The 23439-nt window shown below is 41.9% G+C and overlaps 2 protein-coding genes and 3 non-coding genes across 7 annotated transcripts; 2 read left to right on the top strand and 3 right to left on the bottom strand.

Annotated features, from left to right (window-relative positions):
- Positions 1-1304: 1304 nt before the first annotated feature.
- Positions 1305-10219, top strand: LOC6618931 (protein jim lovell). The gene is made up of 3 exons (XM_002043140.2): positions 1305-3450; positions 5990-6121; positions 8286-10219. Exons 1-3 carry the CDS (start codon positions 1305-1307, stop codon positions 9110-9112), a joined length of 3105 nt encoding a protein of 1034 aa, XP_002043176.1. The 3' UTR covers positions 9113-10219.
- A 1341-nt stretch (positions 10220-11560) lies between these two features.
- Positions 11561-23439, top strand: LOC6618927 (protein goliath). 3 transcript variants are annotated; one of them, XM_032715608.1, is made up of 8 exons: positions 11561-12038; positions 17819-18455; positions 18521-18653; positions 20273-20390; positions 20447-20598; positions 20655-20751; positions 22428-22784; positions 22849-23439. In XM_032715608.1, the coding sequence occupies exons 2-8, from the start codon at positions 17894-17896 to the stop codon at positions 23263-23265; spliced, it is 1836 nt and encodes a 611-aa protein (XP_032571499.1). In that variant the 5' UTR covers positions 11561-12038; positions 17819-17893; the 3' UTR covers positions 23266-23439. The 3 variants fall into 3 exon arrangements, with proteins under 3 accessions (XP_032571499.1, XP_032571497.1, XP_002043175.1); XM_032715606.1 differs by having other exon boundaries at positions 11561-11716; positions 22849-23265; XM_002043139.2 differs by having other exon boundaries at positions 11561-11844; positions 22849-23265.
- Trnaa-cgc lies at positions 18704-18775 on the bottom strand. Its single transcript has one exon. It is a non-coding gene; the product is annotated as a tRNA-Ala (tRNA).
- Positions 19189-19260, bottom strand: Trnaa-cgc. Its single transcript has one exon. It is a non-coding gene; the product is annotated as a tRNA-Ala (tRNA).
- Positions 19955-20026, bottom strand: Trnaa-cgc. The gene has a single exon. It is a non-coding gene; the product is annotated as a tRNA-Ala (tRNA).

The raw sequence follows: 23439 nt of genomic DNA, 5'->3' as shown, positions 1-23439 counted from the left end.
CTGATACACAACAAATCTAGTAAACCCTTTCACTCTACGAAAAACGGGTATGAAAATACCTTGTTTTAGGTTGGCAAAAAATTTAAGAGTTTCAAATGAGTGCGGGGGGATCCTTAGTCTCTTTTAACTGACTTACTTTGCCATTAATTAAAAAAACTTGATTTCTCTTTTCTGCGTTCCACTAACTTGCTTTTACCTGTCGCCACTCTAAAGCTAAATAAATAAATAAAAATGTTGTCTCAGCTGCCACAAACCGCAAATGAGTTACGAGCTGGAAAAAGGAGCAAACCAAATCCGAGAATGGAACGATGTAAACGCCTAGCAGCTCGCTGCTAATTGCACATTGTTGCATTCAAGCGTGGTTATCCTTTGGCTCTGGCTTGGTCCCAGCAGAAAGATCTGGCGTGGAGAAGCATGTGTTAATATGCGGTTTCAAGCTCCGTCCACCCACCTCATCAACTCAACAGCCACTCCCGAAAGGTAGACAGATGAGCAAAAGATGCAGCAACTACGGCAAATAAAAATGTTTATTTTGCTTGCGCTCCTACCAAAGTTTTTTAATTTTGTCTAAGGAAGTCAGTGTGAGGTGGACTCTGAAGTTTTAAAGGTGGAGAGGTAGTTAGGCGGCAGCTGGTGACTGTTTTAAAAATTCACACACGCAGTGTACAACGCTTTTGCGAAGATGGAGTGCGAATCCAAGCCAGACAGTCGCTGAATTAATTAGATGCAGTACGATACTGTATCGCCCACGAATAAAACAGTGGCAGATCCACGCCAACAATCAGAGTTTTTCCGTGGATTGGTGGTCTGAACACTTTTTAGAGTCCAAAATACATATTAAAACTTTAAACTAGTCTTCAAAATTGTGATTTTCTAAAAGGAAATGATTGAGTTCCCATATTGCCAGATTCATTCCACTGTGAAGTACCGGGAGCACGGTTAAACAAAACCAAATTCAAGCAGGGGGAATGAGCCATTATCACACATCTGCATGTGATATCCTAGAGGATACGCGACACAACACGTAGCAACTGTGATTGCTACAGCTTCATGCTCTTTTTTGCCATTCACTGTCTCCACAGCTGGAAAAATGATATATGCCGCGACTCATTAACATATTATCACACTGTACACACTTCAAATGTGCCTTACAGCATATGTCATGAATACGAATACATTACGCCTGGTATTATCCTTAAGCTATGCTTACTCGTCGTCTCTCGCCTAAACCGTTCTCTCTTTCCTTCTTCCGCATGTTCTTTTCCCAGAGAATTGAAGCACGCTGCACGTGACTGGAACGGGGCATGTTAAAGGACGCCCACCAGGAGTTGATTAAACATCGCCAATCGACGAAGCTCTCCATGACCGACTTCGCTTGTCAGGCGGCGCCTGCAAATCAGCCTCTGCCGCTAGAACTACCGCTGCCTTTGTCAGTGCAGCTACAGCTTTTAGCCAAGACTCCGACCAGTGATCACGCCCCAATGCACTCTACGCCTCCGACGACCCCGCCTACGCCACCACCTCTGCCCTTGAACATGAGTCAATCGGCATCGGCGGTAACGGAAGCTGCTACTCCAGAGAACAGTCTGCCTGCCACACCACCCTCAGAAGGTGCACTAGCTGTACCTTCGGCCCCACAGGATCACTACAGCCTGCGCTGGAACAACCACCAGAACCACATCCTGCGGGCATTCGATGCACTGCTAAAAACCAAAACGCTGGTGGACGTGACACTGGTCTGCGCGGAGACTTCGATCCGGGCTCACAAAATGGTGCTCTCCGCCTGTTCGCCCTTCTTCCAGCGCGTCTTTGCGGAGACTCCCTGCAAGCACCCCGTAATAGTGCTCAAGGATTTCCGGGGTTGGGTAGTGCAGGCCATTGTAGACTTTATGTACCGCGGAGAGATCAGCGTGCCCCAGCAGCGACTCCAGACACTCATCCAGGCCGGTGAGTCGCTTCAAGTCCGAGGCTTGGTGGAGAGCTCTGTCCCAGAACACACTCCCACACCGGCCGCTTCTCCTGATGATTTCGGGATGTTGGACACCTCCATGCTGTCCTCTAGCTTTGAGGACGAGTGTCCGACAATGGTCCGACCCTCTAAGGGTGGAAAGCTTTTGATGCCGTCTCCCCGACTGTTTGGCAACGCTTCAAGTGCCATTGCTGCTCTAGGTGTGCGACGAAAACGAGAGCAGGAGTGCGACCGCGACTTGGAGAGTGATCAGGAGCTGGGAGGCAGTTCACCTATGCCACGACGTAAGCAAGCGCGACCGCGGCGCCGTTCCGGTGATGTGCCGCACGACTTTACCCTAAACAAAACCGATGCAGAATCCTTGCAAACTGTGATCAAGCACGAGCTTCTGGAGCGAGCGGAAAGAGATCAGGAGGAGACTCCTGATCGAGATCACGGCCAAGGTGAAGCTGAACAAATTAGTTCGTCGCCAGCAAAAACGTTGGTCGAAAAGGCTAAGGAGCAAAAGTCCATGAAACAAGAAGGATCCGATCAAACACGCAGCCTCAACGAGAATCACCATCAACTCGAGCTTGACGATGATGACGACGACGATCAGGATCATGAAGAGGAAGAGGAGCAAGACATTGAAGAGCTTATTCATACGACCAACGAGCTGAGGCGTCAGGCTGCAGCGGCTGCTGCAAATGCGGCAGCCATGTCTCCCAACCCTTCTCCCTGCCTCAGTGACGGGCCCGAGGACCTCTGCACCACTAACAAAGGCAAGGAAGGAATTTCTGGCGCCTCTAGCTCGGCAGACTGTGAGTCCAATAACAACAACAGCAGCAAGCTACAGGATAACAACCAGCGCATAATGCTGTCTCTGAAGGACATCCGCCAACTAAACGCTAATCCGAACCCCACGGCCATCCACACGCCTACTAGCTGTTCTGGGGGCAACAACGGACTGCTTACTTTCCCTCCGCCCGGACTTCGGCCTCCTGGTCTACCAGACAGCCCGCCCTGCCACATGGAAGCTCTAGAGGCACAGATGCACGCAGCTGCGGCTGCTGCCGTGGCGGCTGCTGGATCTGGGGAGCATCCCTTCCATCATATGGAGCACCAGATGGAGATGTCTTTGGCGGCTGCCGCGGCAGCTGCTGCGATGCATCAGCGTGAGCCACGGGATCCCCGTGATGGGCGCGACCACAACGCCTTCGCGAGCAATTTGCTGGGGCCAATGGGGATGCCCCCGTTCGGAGGACATAACGGAGGCCATCCGGGCAACAGTGGTCCAGGAAACGGATGTCCTGGACAGGCTGCGCACGAAAGACTTGAGGAGAGTATGAATCGACTGAGTAAGGAGCTTGGTAAGGAGTTTGGTCCGGCATCGCCGATGAGTCTGCAAGGTCCCTTCAATGCACCGGATGGACCCCCGCATCCGCCATCACCACTGCCCTTTCCTGGCATGTCCTCCGCGATGACGCTGACTCCGCCACATAGTGAGTATCTTTTTGTAACTTAAGCTCATTTGGCCCAGAGGTCACTGGGTTATCTACCTGGATAAAAGCATATGCCCAGCTACAGCTTTAATAAGAGAAATCTTCTTCAATCTGGTCACGTGCAAAAATAATAAACTCTCACGGGTAGTCCCTTCGACATGTCTGCACTTTTCGCCACTCTGAAATGCAACATGTGGTCTTAGCGCGACATCAAAGTGTCGCCAAGTTACGAGTATCCTTGGAGAAGTGCTCTTTCATTGCCACGCAAGACTGTGGCAAAAGCCCCTAAGCACATTATGGCCTCTCAGGCTCCTGTTGCTGCTGGTATGACCCGTGAAGAATTCCATAGCGAGCATAACACCTTTGAAACGGTGCAATGCTTTAAGAGTTTCTGAAAAAAGGACTCCTATCACTCCGCTGTTTTATTTTTTAGTAATTAAGTCACAAAATGTTTCCCCTGTTGACAGCTCATAAGAAATGTGGAAAAGCAATCGTATAAGTTCTTAATAATTTGACAGTTTAGCGACTCCCAGTCCGTTCTCTACTGACAACAACGTCTGGGGAGCTAGGGAAGGGCCAATGGGAATGTCTTTGCGGTTAAGACCCGGGAGGAACTGCAGCCGAAGTAAATTCAATTGCGTTTTATAGGATTTTTACATTCATGTGACTTGGAGTCGAGCGAAACAAACACAAGTGGAGGTGCAAAGGTTAAAAATATGGACGGGTTGGGTTAGCTTCCGCCCTTGCGTGCAGAAAGCGCAAACAATTTATGTTGTGTCTCTTCAACATGTGATTTTCGGAGCGGGTTGAGTTTAAACTGTCAGCCAACATTTAGCCAAATGACTTTTAAGTTACTTGGCTGCCGAGCAGAAGACAGCACTTCTCCACATCGGAATATTCGCTGTCTGCTTTATGCCCTTTCCGGTAATGTGTTGTGTTTAAAGTATGCCAAAGCGCGCACAACTTAAACCTTTTGGCAAACAACTTTGGCATCGTCGCCAGCATAAATAAAAATACGTGGCGACGTCTCGTGGTTGGGCTTTCCTTACCTTGGTCTAGTCCTTCCACACGACTTTTGCATATAAGTCGCGCGATATTCATATTAATAATATCCGTTTGGGGAGGCCCATGCCAAGCAGGGGAGAAACCCAAGGACCAGGAGCTTCACCTGGGGAGACAGAGGGCGCCTGAATGCAGGCGAGACGCGCGCACACAGGATATAAAATAAATTAAGGCACAAAAATATGAAAAATTGTACGAAATCGCAAAGTGGAAGTCAGGCAGGAAGCGCAATACCTTTTAATGCGACAAAAATTTCAGCCAACATATCAGAAAAGCGAATACGAGAACGAGTACGGGTGACTAAAGCGCACCAAAGTCTCGTCGTATTCAAGCAAATCGCTAACTACTGCATAAACAGGCTGCAGGCAATGAGACAACCGGCGAAAGATACGCTAAGCCGCAGAACTCCAATGTATTTTTAGCAAACCAGTGGTCGCCTACATAACACCCTGTAGTGTGAATTATTATTATTTTTTTTTGGTTTAATTTAAATCTTTAAACATATCAAACTCATTTAAAGGATATTTAAGTGGTTCTTGCAAAATTAGTATCTGTTTTTTGGAACTGTTGATACTTTTGTTTCATGTATTTTCTACTTACCTTTCAAATTTTGTTCTACTCAACATGGCTCAACATCTCGTCTGCCAGACGGTCGTGCAAGAGATATACCACCGTATGCTTTCGTACGAATAATGTGATTTTTTCATCATATCTGGCGTGAAAATCATTCAACTAATAGCTTCTGACATGTGGGATGGGCTGTAAAGTCAATCTGCTTGAGATCCTTCAGGATTTCAAAGGGAAATCCACTAATTTTGCGCACCGTCAAAAAAGTTTAAAGTAAAAAACCCACATTACGCATACGCCGCGTGTTGTAATGTCTACTTCAGAAAACAGAGTCAAACAATGAGCGCTCGTTATTTGTGTCATTATGCTGCAGATACAACACATCCTCAGAAACAGAAACGGATACGTCCCCTTATTCATATGCTTGAGCATTGTTTTCGCCCCCTTCTGTCTGTATGTTAGCTCGTCTGTTATGTGGCGCTTCTTCGCATCTTGAAATCCGCGGCGCGACTTATAAAATCAGTCAGCACAATGTCAATATTATGCGTTACCTCCCAGCTAGGTAAAGAGTCTTTGCGGAATCATTCCTTAGTTATCCTCATCCCCCTTCTTGGCTCATCAGCTTACCAATTGTTTCACTCATGTGGAGGAGTGCACTCCAAGCGTAAAATATTAATAGAATAACGATGTGCCATTGTATACAATCCGTAGGTACTGTTTGTCGGAGTGTGTTTGCGTCCATTGTCTTGGTGGCTAATCAGCTTCAGTGAGCTGGAAAATGTGTCGCTTATGCTTAAATTACCCAATGCAGTGATTGTTGTATAAGACGAGCGCAGTTTGCTATTTATACAGTTATTATTTTTGTCACAGTGAAAAAATCAATATTTACCAATAATATTTTTGCCGACAGTGTTTGGTCTCGACTCACCACTTGGACTCTTTCCACCCGGAATCGATCCCGGCAAGCTTTATAACCCGTTAATGGAAATGAGCGATCCAAGGGACATGCCTGGCGGGCCGCCTCCGTTTCTTAAAAAGAAAAGTAAGTACACGTACCCTACAAAATAAGTGCACTGAACAAACTTTCGCCAAGCCCAGTAAACAACTAATTAACCCGAAAGACAACCCGGACCCCAGTCAACGGCCAACACCTCTCTACCGCTGGAAATGTTTAAAATCATTTCGGCATGATTGGCGTCGATCACGTTGAGGCAGTCGAGCTTGTAGGCCGATCTGTTCCGTGTCTGGCTGCAATACTTCACACCTGACTGATTGATCTCGCGCTGGGGTAGCAGAGTTCATGCCTGGTTCTCTACCTTTGTACCTTTTGCATTTGATATGCTGCACTTTTGATCACGTAGTTGCGCTCTAGGTACAAAGAAAACACTTCGGTTAGGCATCGATTGAGGGTAATTGAAGAGCAAATAGAAAGATAAGCAGTTTTGTGAACGGCAAAGCTAAAGTTTAGCTGATTATATTATCCCTATTTTTTTACGAATGCAACTCTGGATTTGTATTGAATTGTTTGCGCACTTCCTTTCGAACAGTTACCCCTTATAAGACCGCTACGAGTGCACATTAAGCCTCCCATCTCGGACCGTTCCAGATGCGATCAGCGATCACTCAAGCGATCATGTGAGGCGGCAAATTTGTTTCTGCGGTTTTCCTGTGCGCCGAAGCAATCGTTGAATCGGTCGACAAATGGTTTGTTTGTTTCTTTTTCTTTTTCTTGAATGAGGCAATATGTGCACCTAGGCAAAACGTTAAAACGTACGCTTCGATTTTTTTGATTGACAAATGGAAGAGGTGAAAAAGTAAATTCGATATACAGCCCCATATTTTTATCGCTTTATATTTAGCTCAGCGAATGGTGTTACGAGACCTCAAAGGGGTTAACATTTTTGGGCTCACTATAAATGTGTTTGTAAGCCAGGAAATCAATATAATTCTTTATTTTTACGCCCAAACGGAGCGTATTATAAAACGCCCAAACTTTTAAACAATTTATGACTATATACATTTGTGTCGCAGGCATGTAGGACGGTGTTTATCTTTTCAGGCACCAGTTAATAACGAAAAAAAGAACAAAACCGCCAAATCTAATTGCTTAATTTTCTGGTCTTCAAGAACATATTAATAGGACCCTTGAAATGAAGGAATAAGGAATGAAAGAGTCGTGATCATATGTTAGGCACGTCAAGTTGAAGAACATCCAGAGCAGATTTGTTATTTCTTATCTAATCTACATCTTCAGGCGTGCTCAATGACGTCGATTTACAAACTCGAATTTAGCAATGTAAGCCGGCAAAAAAAAAACAAATTTAGCGTATAGCACGATATTCTATATTGCAAGTCTGCAAAACCTGTTTCTCGAATGATACAAATCGGGAGAAGTGGAGCTATACACTTACAAGTTCGATGCAATTCACTCGTGGTCTGTGGCCCTCAATCGTGTGGGTGTGATTAACTGATTTGTTCACATTCATTTGTATATTCGTCGGTTGTTTTGGGCCAGTCTGTGAAACGTGATTTCCGATTTGTACCAAATTCAAATTTCGTTTACGTTTTTGTCTAGTGAAACTTCATTAGGCCGGCTTCATTAACTTGATAGTTGGAGTTCGGCTTTCGGTGTTTAACCAGAATCAAAAGCTCATTACCTTATGACCCTGCCTCAGCAGACGAGCCAGGCTCAAGCCAAAGCAACCAGTGAATTAGGGTATGAATAACTTACATATTTACTTCCCCACATGGTACAAATACCCACTCCCGCTTTGAGGGCCCTAAGGGAAAGTACCTGTGCATTTGTTGGACTTATTGCCGGTGCAAGCCGATATCTCAGAATCTAAATTGAGTTTTTGCGGCGCATATGACCCCCGCAGACCCTGCTTGCTTCAAATTTACATACAGAGGGAAGCAAATCGATGCGGGGAAGGCCAGGATGGGAACCTCCACAGCGTTCTTATTTCTTTGGATGTGCCGAATGATAGCTCGCCTCAAGAATAGGTGCCACACAAAGACAAGTTTCAAGGTGTGTACGAGCCCAAAGCATGCTGCATCGCTATGCAGATCCCAGACAATGGGTGACTTTTCAGAAAATTGTTCTAGGCAGTATCTGAGACAAGAGATTGAAACGTTATCGCTAAGCAATAGGTTGGGCTTGTGGCTTTGAGAAGCATTTACTATATCCGAATGATCCTTTTTTGCAGTGCCGCGACCAAAGGGACAGCATTCAGCCCCACGCGGCGGTCCACCGCGCTCATGGACTAACACAGAACTGACGGAGGCACTTCAGCACGTTTGGAACAAAAAGATGACCACGTCGCAGGCGTCGCGGATTTTCGGTATCCCCTACAATTCTCTACTGATGTACGTCCGGGGAAAATACGGAAAGAGTTTAAAACTGGAGCAGCTGCGGAAGGACTGCATCAGTGGACCACCGATAGAAATGCTGCAAATGGGCATCGGCGGAGGTAGCGGTGGTTCCACGAAGAATGAGAAGAGCAAGGAGCGCAAGGAGAAGGAAAAGGACAAGAACTCTATGAGCAGCAACGGTTCGGGTGGGTCTGCCAATGCCCAAGGCGGAGGACCGACCTCCGGCAGTGGGCCAATGCAGCATCCTGGTGAACTGGGGCCTATGGGACAGTTAGACTTGGATCTGGGACTTCCCCTGGGTCCCCCAGGAGGACCGCGTAGTAACAGTTCAGAGCCCGATTTACTGAGTGCCCCAAATGCCCTATTCAATCCCTTCAACCCACAGGGCTTCTACCCAGATTTTTCGGGCGGCTTTCCTGGTCTCCCTCTGAGCATGTTAAACCTTTTGCCGCCGGCAGAGCGCCATCATGCAGCTGCAGCTATGCACCATCTTGGCGTGAGCATGGATGAGGACTGCAAGTCTGTTGGATCGAAGCAATCCTCCTCCGTAGACGAAGACTATTCAGGTCCTGGACTACCGCTCTCGCTGGAGCACCGTCGGGAGATAAGCGCGACAGGCCCACCACTTACGCCATCCAACGGTGGGACCGGGCATGATTGAAACTTGTGGCGGGATTGGGCAGCTGGGGCTGCCAACGCCAATCCAATTTACTTCCCTCCTTTTGAGCTGGACCAGGAAATAAACCCGACCCCGCCGTCCCTGCCTTCGCGACCCGCCCTTCACCGAATGGCATGCCGTGAGCTCAGCTTTAAGCCAGACCTGTTCATGGCCAGAAGAAAGCTGAAACGCTTCCGGGCCAAGCGCCAGATCCAAGCGCAGATCGACACGCCGACAGCAGGCGTTCCTGCCCCTTGTCCCATAAGCAACGCGTTGCCACCGTTAAGGACTTAAAGTGAACTCGAATGCAATATGTCTACTATTAGTTAATGTTTTCTTTAAATTAAGTAACCCCAAAGGAATAACTTTTGTGAGGACTAGATGTTTTTTTCTTTAAGTAAATTATTTACTGGTGCTTTTAGTTCCTATTTCCAATCATTTATATTCATTTATATTTTTTAAATGATTTAAGTTAAATAATCAAATATGACAAAGCTTACAAAGCATTTGAGGCAATACGTGAAACAAACTTTAAACACCCTGTATTAATATATAATTTTAGTGTCGAAAGGATTGTAATCAAAATGATAGGATGCTATAAAGAAGAGCAAGTGTATATATATATGATAATATCCAAGCTAACAAAAAGTTTGGAAGCAAGTTGAGGGCAAACCCAATACAACTAGAAGTATCGACGGATACAAAGCCGATGACTGTACCAAAATTTTTATGTTATTTAACAAAGCAAATTGAAAAAATTTTTAGTATAATTAAGTGTTCTCGTAGAAAATTCGTATTTGTATAGAAAACATTTGCACCAATATTCCTCATTCATAGTTGTGCACGTTCCCCTTGCCCAACAGGCAAGTTCGTAGTTATTCCTAAATGCAGCTTTGTAAATCGCAGCAAATAATGGAATCCTGCAGATTTACCCGTTTCGTAATCTCATTTGTATAATAAGCAACAACCAACCTATAAAGAGGCATAAAAGTGACACGTTCCCGGGCATAGTGTTAATACTTTTTAAGCTCAAAATATTTTAATATTAAATATTTCAACAGAAACGTATGTAAGTAAAATAAAATTAAAAAGTATACATTACAATAAATAGTACAAGTTATTAAACAAAATGTTTTTCTTTTATAAACAGTTTTTATTGGAAAACTAAAGCAATATTTTGAATGGGCCAAGGAAGTGGATTTTATTATATTTATAAATATTCATCGATTTACACCTCTCTAATTTCCAATTTTTTCGAGTCATTTCTGTTTTATGCGTTACAAGCCAATTGATATAATGGAAAATGTTTTGTGGTTCCTCAAAGAAATTCAACTATACGGAAAACTAGTGCTTCTAAATCCTTACCTTATTATTGAGCGAAAAAAATGTGGAATATATAATTATCTTCTCCAAATGTTAAATGTGGCGAACGGGGTATTTGCATCGAATAGAGATAGGTCTTCCTATCCCGAAGCAAAACACAATTGGCACATTGGTTAATATTTATGTTTAAGAATAATCAATCACCTGACGAATTAAAATGATGGAAGCTGTTATAAGAGTTCTAAATTTAAGAGGAACGTCTGTAACCTAAACTTTATAGTGTCATTTAAAATAAATTACCCTACATATATTTTTACACTTTAAATTTTACATGAGCTATTTTACTTGTGTATAATATACATATCATTCACCAATAGATGGTGCACCGTGTCGTACTTTTTTATTGAAGTCAAGCAAAAGATGGCGCACTCAACTCATTTAAAAGATACTGCCTGTCATAGTTAGCAGGCGCGACGTCTAACGGCGCGAGGTCTCTCCTCGGAATAAAAAGCAATTTGATTAATATATTAATTGATATATTTACATATATATATATTAATAAGCCGCATTAACTTAAGTTGTGACGTGTTGAAATATATTTTTAATGTAGCTGCTGAGTCAGATTGCGAGCAATCTAAAACATATGGGTCGGAGTCTGCTTGGTGCAAACTTTATCTCTATCGCGCTGCTTTCTTCGGCTAATGCATCATCAATTTCGTTATTGCTGCTTCTCTTTACTTTCGGTCATTGAACTTGAAAGGCAGTCAAAACAGATTACTTACTCAAACACTGGCGCCAAGCAAATCCTTTCAAGTAATAATTTCGAGTAACAATTCAATATTTTTCCTGTTCGTACCTTTTTTATTTTGCGATTTTCGCTTTGCTTCTTCTTTCTTTTTCACTTTATTGATAGCAGAGTCACGAACCATATCAAGTTTGTATTCGGTTCCACTTCGAATTTTAGTTTCAATTGAGAATGATTCAAAATACTCATGTTCTCTTTGTACATTTTAGACCGATGCGAAATTGTTCCGTTTCCATTGTATTCCACTGAGGTGAATCGAATTGGAATGGAATTGTCACTGTTTGAACAGCAGGCAGCGCTCTTATTTTTTCACTGCGCTGAATCAGTCTTTTTCCGTACCTGCATCGAATCGGATATCCGACTCCTATATTGACGCTCCGAGTGGCGCGTATCGCGGATCTGTACTAAGTGCATTTTTGACTCGTTAGTCAGTTGTTTAGTCAATTGTGCCGCAACCATCTCAGCTGTAGCCTGACAAAGTAATATCTTTTGAAAACTGCGTTTCAGCCAGTGTCGTGGAGATACAGGGGCAGTCTATTAAAAGAATACACATATCTGAATACATATATTTCAATCGCGTTCGCGTAACAAAAGCAAAATAGATAAGGTAGCTACAACAAAAAATATTACGAAAATGCGCCGAGAAAATTAAGAAATGCAGATATATTTCAATACTGCTATAGCGAAGATGTATCTTCTGTTTTCTTACATATGTATGTTGTTCGTGTGTGAGGGGGTAAAAACAGCTGTGGAGTTTTAGTTTTTCTATAAAAAGCTCTTCCTTCCACATTTAATTGTCAGGTGAGTTTATTTGTTTAAAAAGAATAGCTCAATATCTGACGATGACAGAAAAAGTTTTTTATTTCTTTGTAAGAGCAGACTGTTTGAAAAAAGTTGTTCAATAAGCGTTTAAGATTTTCGCAAAGTGAAATGTCTGCTAACTTGAAGCCAATAATAAATGCCAAGTGTATTTATCTAAAAAAGATCGATGAGTAACTGATAATTTGTGCAACAGGTTATCTATCAAACAACTTCCTAATTTCCTATTTTAATTGTCGAGTCCAGTGCAAATCTTTCTCTTCATGAAATTTAATGGTCGAAATTTTTCTATACATAATAAACAATTAAATGAATCATCATAGAAAATGAGTAAATCTGCCAACGACAACAATGAGCATGGGAAAAATCAATAGGACGAACGACCAGCGGTATCAGAGCATGTTTCCACCTTGCCCAGGAGAGGTTGGGTCCAACAACCGATTGCTGAGCTAAGGATGTGTAGTTTGGGACTGAACTATAGCGGTTGACTACTCCTTAATACTGCTTATATTATCATCCTGCAAGAGTCATGCCAGATGTTTCCAATCTTTTAATGTTGACGAAAACAAATGTACGCGATGGTTGGTGAAAAGACCAGCGCATGCGCGTTCTTTTCAATCCGCAATTTTAACCAAAACTCAAGCTCCCATTAAGCCAATAATGGTTGTTGTTGTCATTGTTTGTTTTTTTGTCTCCGGTTTTTGTATTTCCAGCAAAAAACTTTATCGCTTGTACATACATATGTATATCCGGACGGATACAGCTGGGAATCAAATGAAAATATAAAAAATTCAAAGAAATGCGTATGCTATAACTGCACCAAGATTGTCGCAATAGCTGGTGCACAGACACTTTCGTTTTAAAGGCCAATTCGGGGCACTGGTCTAAAGCCGCTAAATACATAAAGGGGATAGGCCTGGCGGTTGCGGGTCCTCTCTCCAACATCCTCCTTAATTGGGTCACTTCGAAATAATGCTTTTTACTGACATCTGGAGTGGATGTTTTCATCATAGAGGAAAAAGAAACATAATAAAGGGTGGAAGAGGTTGAGTAAGGCGTTTGCATAGCAGAAGAAGAAAGATGAATGAAGTAAAAATGCAGTTCTTTCGGCTTGCGTTCCCGATACCACCTTATCAGTCCTTATCGCAGCAGCGTCAACATGAACCAATAGTAAAAGCAATTGCGCTGTAATTATACAAGCCGCTCTCCCAATTAGTCAACGCCAATTCGACGGATCCATTTAATTGTCTTAGGTATCATTGTTTCAATACAAGGTTGTTTTTCAAGCAACACTTTCTTCACAAGTGTTTGGTTTTCAGGCCAATGTACTACAATGGAAATTATATGAGAATCTAAAGATATTAAATATTCAGTAGACGAAGCCAAGACAGGGGATAGGGTCTAGTAAATTTGTGAACGACTTCATATAAATAGTATGTGTTGCAATTTTTCTTTATAAAGAAAAATATATATGTATTGTATCTGCTGATTATGTTCGTGGGCATAACAAGTTGATTTTTAAATATTCAGAGATGAAAACAAGTACATAGCAACTTTGTAAAATTAATTTTTGCCCAAATTTTCGAATTTTTTTTACGGGACACCATCATAAAAAGTTTAAACGAATTAAAAAAACCAGCTATGAGGTATCTACAAAAAATATATATTCCAGACACGGAGAGAAAGTTTATCATTGGAAAATGCAGTTCACTTAGGCGTTATTAACTTTTAAACAGTACATACCAAGTATGTATGAAAGTATTAGGTTGTTCATTTAATAAACTTTTTTTACTTCTCTATTATATTAAGAGTGTCTTCATTTGAATTTACCCATCTATAATTAAATTCTGGACTCGAATAGAATTACACGAGGGGGAAGGAAGCGGTGAAATAATTAAATATCAAGTGCTGTTAACTGGTAAGAGGCACTTGCAAAGATCTTTTTCTATCAGTCATTGAGTCTGTCAGTCAGTTATCTCCGCATTTGCACAGCTGGGGCCAGTTTAGACTTGCTTCAATCTACTGAATCTAATGCGTGTGAAATAGACGAAATCCGAACGGAGTCCCTTCATTGTCATTTTAAGTTCTTTTAAACGTTCAAATTTAGATGTTTAGTCTGAATTCGTTTAATATTACTTTTAATGTTTTTAATTTTTCCACCATTTCATCCCGTTCATAAAATCCCCCACCACTCCCTCAAGAAATTCAAAACACTATTCACTTAACCCCAGTCCCCAACATAGACAGACTCCAGGAGGGCGTTATTTCGGAGCCCCATTCTTAATCACTGCGCTGCAGGAGATGCAATTGCATGCAAAGACAAGCAATGTTATATTTTCGTGGGTCGTTGTCTTCGGCGCTGTCTGTGCCGGATCCTTACTTCCCAGGGCGACGTTAATTAAGGCGACAAATTTTTAGGCGACACCGAGATAGCTGTCCCGCGCACTTGTATGTATGCCATACTATTCCACGACAACTGCTTCCTTAAGTGGTGAGCGATCGACGATGGCCCTGTGCTGGGCAAAACATTAACCATTTCCGGGCCCTAGATCAGCACGTTATTTTTTGCATTTTTTTTTTTTTTTCAAAATGCAGCAATATACCAAACTTAAAATGATTTATTTCGAGCGCAGTTCTGATTAAGACTGTATGCCAGCCCTTAAATCAGCTTTAATATTTTGATAAACTTCAATTTTTGTATGAACACAATTTTTACTTTCCAATCGAATGGCGAGGGCAGAACCAGGAAGCTGAGTAGTTCAATAGTTGGACCTACTCACCTTGCTTATTAATTGCTGGCAAGACTTCAATTTGCATTTGAGAAGGAGCATAGCAAAGCTGAATATAAATATTATTCCGCTTTGTCTGACAAAATGAAATGTGAATCATTTTGATTTAAATGATTGAACAGAAATCGCGAAGCAAAGCGAGAATGGTGCGAGCCCAGAGAAAAAGCAAATAACGTAGCGAGGGGGAGACACCGATAGCATCCATTTGATATGGATAAAAATGACATCAAATAAAAACCAATTCTTCCCACTAATTGAATCAAACTGCGACATTTTTAATATTAGACGAGATGGTACAGGGCAGGCATAATGTCCAAGTGGGGCTTCATACTGACGATGAATAAATACCTCCCCGTACTGTACAAATCAATATTGTTTAGCAATCTCGGCACGCAAATCGCAAGCCGCCAGCACGTTGACATGGCCAAATAGGGTGGGGTTGGAGATGGTTTGCTCTAAAGGGACCGCTCACTAATCACCAAATGCTGAACTCTTAAAATTCTGACGCGTGTTCCTGTCGTCTAATGACGGTGATAAGGCGGATGGATACACAGTCGATTATAGTGGAATAACATGTTTGCAACTCATTAAAATCAACACACTTTGCTATAAGCAAATTAAATATTAATAATAAATAAATAGTAATAATAATAAATAAAATAATAATAATTGAAGACACTGAGGCCTTAACAACCACAACAACCAGTCTGAAAACTTAACCTTGTTATTGTTATCACCATTGCTTTTGTTTCTTTTGTCGCATTCCACAATGTTGAAAATCAATACCTGTTCGGAAAAGGTGTTCACGGCATGTGACAGAAGAGAACGTGCTTCTTCCTCATTCAATATCAGGATTTTGTATTCTAGTCTTTTGCGATCTTTCGTCCTTGTCTCGAAGCCAAGTCAATCCTTCTCTAATCAAATAAAAACGACTTGCTATATAAGATTTATTTTCTTTGAGGCTTTGCTCAAGTCCAGTATCGAACAGAGCACCGAACAACCAGAGTTGGCTAAACAATTACACTCAAACAGTCCCAGAAGCGGAATAGCGGAAATCACGTTTTTACACTGCTGACATTCGAGGGGCTAATGACAAGAATGACTGAATGGACGCATGGAAAAGCCGATCCTAGCCTGCTTCCGACCGCCAGAGAGGGGGTTCATGGGGTGTGGCGTGTCGTTAGTGGGTGGACAGCACGTGGAAGGTGTGTAAAGATTTATGACGCCGTTGCCGGCGCTGCACTGCACATGTTCCTTAACCCTCTCTGGCGCACTCAGGGGGTCATACGACAAACACTAGAAGAATAATAACAACTCGGCAGTGCATCGCAACGGTATATATACCCTACGCGCGCGACACCGCTCCGAAAACGTGTCTGAGGGAATACCGCCCAAGTACCGGGTGTTAATATTTTTATGGCCGTGTCTACATCCATTCTAGCACTGCCAGTGCTATTTTACTAGAAGCTTGTTCCGGATAGAATTGACTTGGCAGTTAAAATTTCAACGCCGTTCGCTTGCCCCAAAAAAAATACTACATATTTGGGACCATTTAAGATTTTTCCTCATACAATCGCGTTGACATCGGTAATTTGCGCATAAAATTCGCGCGAAGGTAGTAGACCTCTGATTATTGGCTACAAAGCAAGCGAGAGTAACCATAAAATGCACTTGCCAAATCAAAGCAAGCATTGCGAAACTGGACACTCCGCAAAAAAACACCAAAGCGGCTCTTTCTAGAGCAGTAACAGTTGAAGGCAAAATAGGAAAAAAACAGACTTTAAAAGCAATATTTTGTTTGCAGCTGCAAAGTAATTAGAAACATTTCAGAGAAGTGCCCCATCTCGTAGAAGACCGGAACTTTTCTTGAAACATATTGTGACCATTAAGAAAAGTAACATTCACGTGACTGTCTAAAGAATAAATCATTCAAATCATAAATTTCAGCAGTTAATTTTTAAGGTTTTTGTCATTCAGTAAACAAATTTAAATACACACTATGCAGACACTCTAGTGTACTCGGACACACGCCCCAAGCAAGAAACTATACCTGAATTATTGTTGATCGAGGCACGTTTTTGCAAATCACGTTTACTAAGAAAATGAATCAACTGAATGTTTAATATTCATATCGGCAGTATTTATATCCGTTTGTAGAAATAAACCAGTTTTACTATTAATATATGTAAATGTATTTTGTCGAAAGGTATTTTGAATAATTATGTTTTAGCCATAGTCTTAAAAATATACCTGTTACTTAGCAAGTGGAAGTCAGTACGCGAAATGTGTACGCGTCCAGAAAGACTGACAGACGGACGGACAAACAGGGCCAGATCGACTCGGATATCGATTTTGATCAAGAATATTTGGTCGGAAACGCTTCCCTTTACCTGTTACATACTTTTCAACGTATCTAGTATACCTTTTTACTCTACGAGTATCGGGATTAAAAATAAGGAATCCGATTTTATATACACCCAAATGGAAAAATACGTCTTTATATTTGTTATTTTTCTTTATTTAAGATTTGCCAAGAAAGAAAACAACGACCAACGCTTATATTTATATTCGCGTCTTTTCTCGCCCACAAGACGACAACATATAAACGCAAATATAATTTTTTATTTTCATGTTTAAATATTTCACCTGGTATGGTTCATATGATTCGTAGCGTTAATTCGAAACCAAAAATGAAAAACCTGGAAGTTTTTATTTATTTATTTTTTTGTACATTGTAGACAAAAATTTTAAACTTATGCTACAATAGTTATCGGCTATAGCTGCTGGGGCTTTCAACCGGACTTCCTTTATGTCTACTAAAGTATTAGGATAGACTTGACTTAGAGAAATGACTGAAATGAGTGTTCATACCTTACTAACCGTACTTATGGTTTTAATAAATTGTGTCGCCTATCGTCCGATGGCTTCAAAATTGTAATAATTTAGCTAAACTCACTTTGACTCTCGTTTCAGTTGTCGAATCCCAACGCTAAGAAGCGAATGCCACAGTCTGATTAAAATAGAAAACAACTGCTATACTCCTACGTAATGTATTTACGGAAAACGCTCCTACTGGCTTGCCTTGTTTTGCTGTTCGGGGGACTCCCGCCTCTCACTTCCCCTGCAACGACCACTACCTTAGTGGCGGCCATGTCCATCGCAAATCAGGATTTGGAGCGATACTTTCGACCAGGCAACAGCACTCACAACTTCTCCGGCATGGAAGATCGTATTGCCGTGGACGTCTATAACTACGCCTTCCTTAACTGGTCATATGTAGAGCACGGTAACATGCTGTGCAACATGGAATTCGCCCAAGAACAGGCCCGTTACGGGGAGGGCAAGGTGTTGAACGTAACGGGACGGTTAATTCACATCACCGCCACGGACAACTTAAGTGACGATTACGCGTGCACACCGTACATCCGAGGAACCCTAGGAGCACCCATACCAGATAAAGGGGAGACATGGATTGCATTGGTCCGACGGGGACGCTGCACCTTTGAGGAAAAAGTTAAACATGTCTACCAGCAAAATGCTGCCGGTGTTATTATTTACAACGACAAGCAAGTAATGCAGCTGGAGAAGATGCAGATCAAGGGCAAAACAAGTGAGCTTGAGCCGTTATAGTAGTCCGTCCATCAGCCTGCTCATTAAAAAGTATCTTTTTCCCAGGAAACATAGCCGCCGTTATAACTTATCAGAACATTGGACAGGACCTGGCTATGACTCTTGATAAGGGCTATAATGTAACTATTTCGATCATCGAGGGAAGACGAGGTGTTCGCACCGTTAGCAGCTTAAATAGGTGAGTCCCCCATCCCTTACCATTCAAAAGTAAAAAAAACCTCCCGATAATGGAGACGCCGGGGTTTGAACCCGGGACTTCTCACATGCGAAGCGAGCGCTCTACCACTGAGCTACGTCCCCATGGAACCCCGCTATTATCAGAGTAATTGTTGAACGTGCGAATAACATAATTGTCCAAAAAAGTACTTTCCAATACTCAATTATTTCGGTAGACTTGCAATATATTTGGTTTTCTGAGGACGTTTTAATCCAACCATCTTTGGAAACTTAGTTCAAAAAAACTTAAAATAAGATATTGAAAACTCTGCTGGAGACGCCTTTAGAATTGCAATATAATTGGTTTTCTGAGGACGTTTTAATCCAACCATCTTTGGAAACTTAGTCCAAAAAAACAAACTTAAAATAAGATATTGAAAACTCTGCTGGAGACGCCTGTAGAATTGCAATATAATTGGTTTTCTGAGGACGTTTTAATCCAACCATCTTTGGAAACTTAGTCCAATAAACTTAAAATAAGATATTGAAAACTCTGCTGGAGACGCCGGGGTTTGAACCCGGGACTTCTCACATGCGAAGCGAGCGCTCTACCACTGAGCTACGTCCCCTTGCGGTAAGCTGCTGACCAATTGTCAATTAGAATCAGAACCACTTTCGCTTATACTGCTTAATAGAACGCCGGCAAAGCAGTGTATTATTCATTTTCCTTTATCAAAACTTGCAGCCTGTTCTAAAATGTAACATCAAGATGTAATGTAACCGTTTCGTTACATTTCTGATTTTATCCGGATTCTGACTGCTTAATAGAACACCGGCAATGCAGTGCATTCTATTCCCTTTGTCAAATCTTGCAGCCTTTTCTAAAATTTTACATAATAATTCTGCCAAAATGTAATGTAACTGTTACTTTGAGAACTTCTGATATTTGGTTTCTGATTTGATCTAAACCTAACTGCTTAAAAGAACGTGGTAAAGCAGTGCATTTCATTCCTCTTGTCAAATCTGGCAGCCTGATCTAAAATTGTATAAAAATACCCCAAAATGTAACTGTTACTACCTTAACCTTCTGATATATGGTTTCTGACTTTTATGCAACTGCCAATATGTAATGTAACTTAATGTTAAGCACTTCTGATAATTGGTTTCTGATTTGATCCTAACCCTGACTGCACAAAAGAACGCCGGTAATTCAGTGCATTCAATTCCCTTTACCAAATCATGCAGCCTGTTCTAAAATTGTACATAATGTTACTTCAAAATGTAATGTATAAAGCAAATAATAACAAAAAGAACTTGTTCAGATGGAGACGCCGGGGTTTGAACCCGGGACTTCTCACATGCGAAGCGAGCGCTCTACCACTGAGCTACGTCCCCTTTGTCTGATATTCTGCCTAACTCATTAGTAGAGGCAGGCCAAGAAAAAACTGCTTTACCGCAATACGTCGGTAAGGCAGGTATTTTACCTATTAGAGTTTGAAAAGTAGTCCTTCGAACAGCGAGTCTTTGGATCTTAATCCGTTTCCAAAATTTGTAAAGACTTCTATTTAAAGCTCCAGTCTTAGTTTTGGTACATTCTGAACTTAAGTTAAATAATTACCTGTTTTTCCATTTATATTTTAGAACATCAGTGCTGTTTGTGTCGATTTCATTTATTGTTTTGATGATTATTTCTCTGGTTTGGCTCATCTTCTACTATATTCAGAGGTTCCGTTACATGCAGGCAAAGGACCAACAATCGGTAAGCCATCTCTTGATAATCATATACATAATTTAAACCATCCTTTGCCGATGTAGCGCAATCTCTGCTCTGTTACCAAAAAGGCTATCATGAAGATTCCAACAAAAACCGGAAAAATCAGTGATGAAAAGGACTTGGATAGCGACTGCTGTGCTATATGCATCGAAGCCTATAAGCCCACGGACACCATACGGATATTGCCGTGCAAGTAAGAATCCAGTTCTGCAAGCTTCCAAGAAATACCTTTGTACTTCTTAATTTTAGGCACGAGTTCCATAAAAACTGCATAGATCCGTGGCTTATAGAGCATCGAACGTGTCCCATGTGTAAGCTCGACGTCCTGAAGTTCTATGGATATGTGGTGGGTGACCAAATCTATCAAACCCCGAGTCCACAGCATACAGCGCCAATCGCCTCCATAGAGGAGGTGCCCGTCATTGTGGTGGCCGTGCCGCAGGGGCCGCAGCCTTTGCAGTCGCTCCAGGCCAGCAACATTAGTAGTTTCGCTCCTAGTCACTATTTTCAGAGTAGTCGTAGTCCTAGCAGTAGTGTCCAGCAGCAGCTAGCGCCACTTGCGTATCAACCCCACCTGCAGCAGGCGGCATCGGAGCGCGGCAGACGTAACTCTGCTCCCGCCACAATGCCGCACGCTATCACTGCCAGTCATCAGGTGACCGACGTCTAAAATATCGCCAACTACCCACGAACAAGGCTTAGGTACAAAGTACAGCCTACTCTGTACATAAAAACGCGTGTATTCAATAGTCAGCTATACCACCAGACCAATATTCATATTCCTTTAGTGAGACCCTTGCATCGCAATTTGTATAGTCAAATTGGCGCAAACCCGTCCGTTGAGTCCAATGTTATATTCAGCCTAATCGTATTTTTTATTATTTTAAAATGAAAGTGTGTACGTAGTCAATATGCATTTTGGTACAGATTTTAGGTTCATAGGTTTTGCAAATGTGCAGCCTATATTTTTCAATGCCCTTACAAACGGACATAGTGTAGCAAGATCAAGCAGTTGACTGAAGTTTAACGTATTCTTCGTTTTATTTAATTATAAGTTATGATACCAATTAAGAGTAACGAAAAAGAAAAGAGCATTCACTCATCTGTAAATAAAATCATTTAAGAGCAGTGTACTTAAAAAAGCTGATACAAAGACTTCCATTTTAATTACATAAGCCCCACGCACATTTACATGTATTTAAGCAACAATATAAAATACCGTTAGAAGTTTAACTTGAAAGCGGAATCATGAATACACTTAAAAATCACAAAGGGTTTAAGCATATGTTTAAGTTCTATAAGACTAAGAATTGTCGATAACAGTAAGCAAAGGAAATTACCTTCGAGTATGAACATTTTAATTCAATACACTGAAATTCAATACCAATACAATTATAAACAGTGACTATATCTTAAAGCTGTAGAAAAAGTAATGGCAAATGCAATAAATATAGCGGGATCAGCGACTGTTGCTAGTCACCCATAGAAGGCTACACAAATCGCAGCCAGCGCATATTGTGAATCAATGACTACTGTAATATTAAAGGTGCCAAAGTATTTGCTTTAGTTTTGTATATTTAATAAAGATTAAAACATTTTTATGTACTTACATTATTATTTCTTAATTCGTTTGATTGCATTTATTTTTGAATTGTTTTTATAGCTCATACATAAATTATTTATATTCCATTTATAACCTATTTTAGATCATACATATTATAGATCATATAGAAATTATTAATATTATAACATTTTTAGATGTGCTGTTACACGTTTTGAGTTTTTAAAGGAATCGCGAGTAGTTTGCATTTTAGATTCATGTTTCTTGAATTTGTTATTTGCCTTTTCAAAAACTTTGAAACAAGACCATGCCAACATATTATGGACTCAAACATTTTAAAGAACAACCCCAATAAACATATTGAATTTTGAGAATTTACCTAAATAAGCCGCTTTTTTAACGTAGAACCGCTCTTTATGTCGTGGAGCCGAACCAAACCTGGATGGTTTTTTATTTTACAGTTTTTAGGCAGCGAGGAAAGTATTCTGGAATATCAGCCTGATCCCCCGCAGACACTGGCACTGGTTGAGGCACGGGACGAATCTGCAGGGCCTGTGGCAGGAGCAGCGCAAACTAGGCCTAGTGCCGGGGTGGATCTTATTCGAAGCCGCGACTTTGTAGTAGACTTTCCGAGAGTATTTGTCCTCGACAGCGGTTGTGTTGTGGGAGCCCGCGAAATGCTGTTCCCGCGTCGGATACCCGAGCGATCTCAGAGCTCCCTATCGCTTAGACAAGCTCGTGATTGGGTGAGCCTGATGAGCAACAAGCTCGAGGAGCAACAGGGACTGCGCCGCCTGCGCAAGGATGAAATGCAGCAGGTAATAAAGTGAAAAATGATTTAATTATCGACGAGATATGTAATCAAATACTGTCTCCATTAAGCAACTTCTTAGTGCGCAAGAGTCGGCTCGCCACCGGCGATCGCGATCAGCGGATGGGCGCTACTCAACTGGATGCTTTGGGGGTCGCCAACGCCAGCCCTCTGTGCCGGTATCTAGCCTAGGTCAGCCGCAGCTCCATAGCGAAGTCGCCCAGATGCAGCGCTCGAACTCGTCGCAGGCCTTGCAGCACCTGACAGACTCCGCCCATGCCCAGTCCCGGCAACGGCAGCGTGAAAGTTTCGACTTTGCCAGGACGCGGAGACGATTCATGAGGCGTGAGAGCGATGAAATATCCTTGCGCTCACTTCCCAGGCGAGGAGGAGCCTCTGCGGCACATCGGGAGTGGGAGTCAGATGACAGCGTACAAACTGACCAAATTACTATTCAGGTAAATGGGAAAGGTGTGGACCTTAACTAGTGATTAAAGTGCAAACGCTTAATTGATGAACCAACTGTATTAAATGTAATGTATTTTATTTTAGTGACTTTTAAAAAATTGTATTAGAAAATGTTTACTTTTTCGGTGCATATATGAAATGGCATATCTCGTTGAACTTCTAATAAAATTCCGAATTTAAATGGAAAAATTAAA

The sequence above is a fragment of the Drosophila sechellia genome, chromosome 2R (assembly GCF_004382195.2).
Source record: "Drosophila sechellia strain sech25 chromosome 2R, ASM438219v1, whole genome shotgun sequence".
NCBI classification, from domain to species: domain Eukaryota; kingdom Metazoa; phylum Arthropoda; class Insecta; order Diptera; family Drosophilidae; genus Drosophila; species Drosophila sechellia.
Note: the sequence above shows the minus strand (reverse complement) of the source record. Positions and strands in the feature narration are given on the sequence as shown.

Bases quoted from the DNA above. Each gene is read 5' to 3' on its own strand.
- LOC6618931 (XM_002043140.2), top strand. From the start codon at position 1,305: ATGTTAAAGGACGCCCACCAGGAGTTGATTAAACATCGCCAATCGACG. The intron at 3,451-5,989 runs GTGAGTATCTTT...TTTTGCCGACAG, and splicing joins GACGCTGACTCCGCCACATA to TGTTTGGTCTCGACTCACCA. The intron at 6,122-8,285 runs GTAAGTACACGT...CCTTTTTTGCAG, and splicing joins TCCGTTTCTTAAAAAGAAAA to TGCCGCGACCAAAGGGACAG.
- LOC6618927 (XM_032715608.1), top strand. From the start codon at position 17,894: ATGTATTTACGGAAAACGCTCCTACTGGCTTGCCTTGTTTTGCTGTTC. The intron at 20,752-22,427 runs GTGGGTGACCAA...TTTATTTTACAG, and splicing joins TGAAGTTCTATGGATATGTG to TTTTTAGGCAGCGAGGAAAG. The intron at 22,785-22,848 runs GTAATAAAGTGA...GTCTCCATTAAG, and splicing joins GCAAGGATGAAATGCAGCAG to CAACTTCTTAGTGCGCAAGA.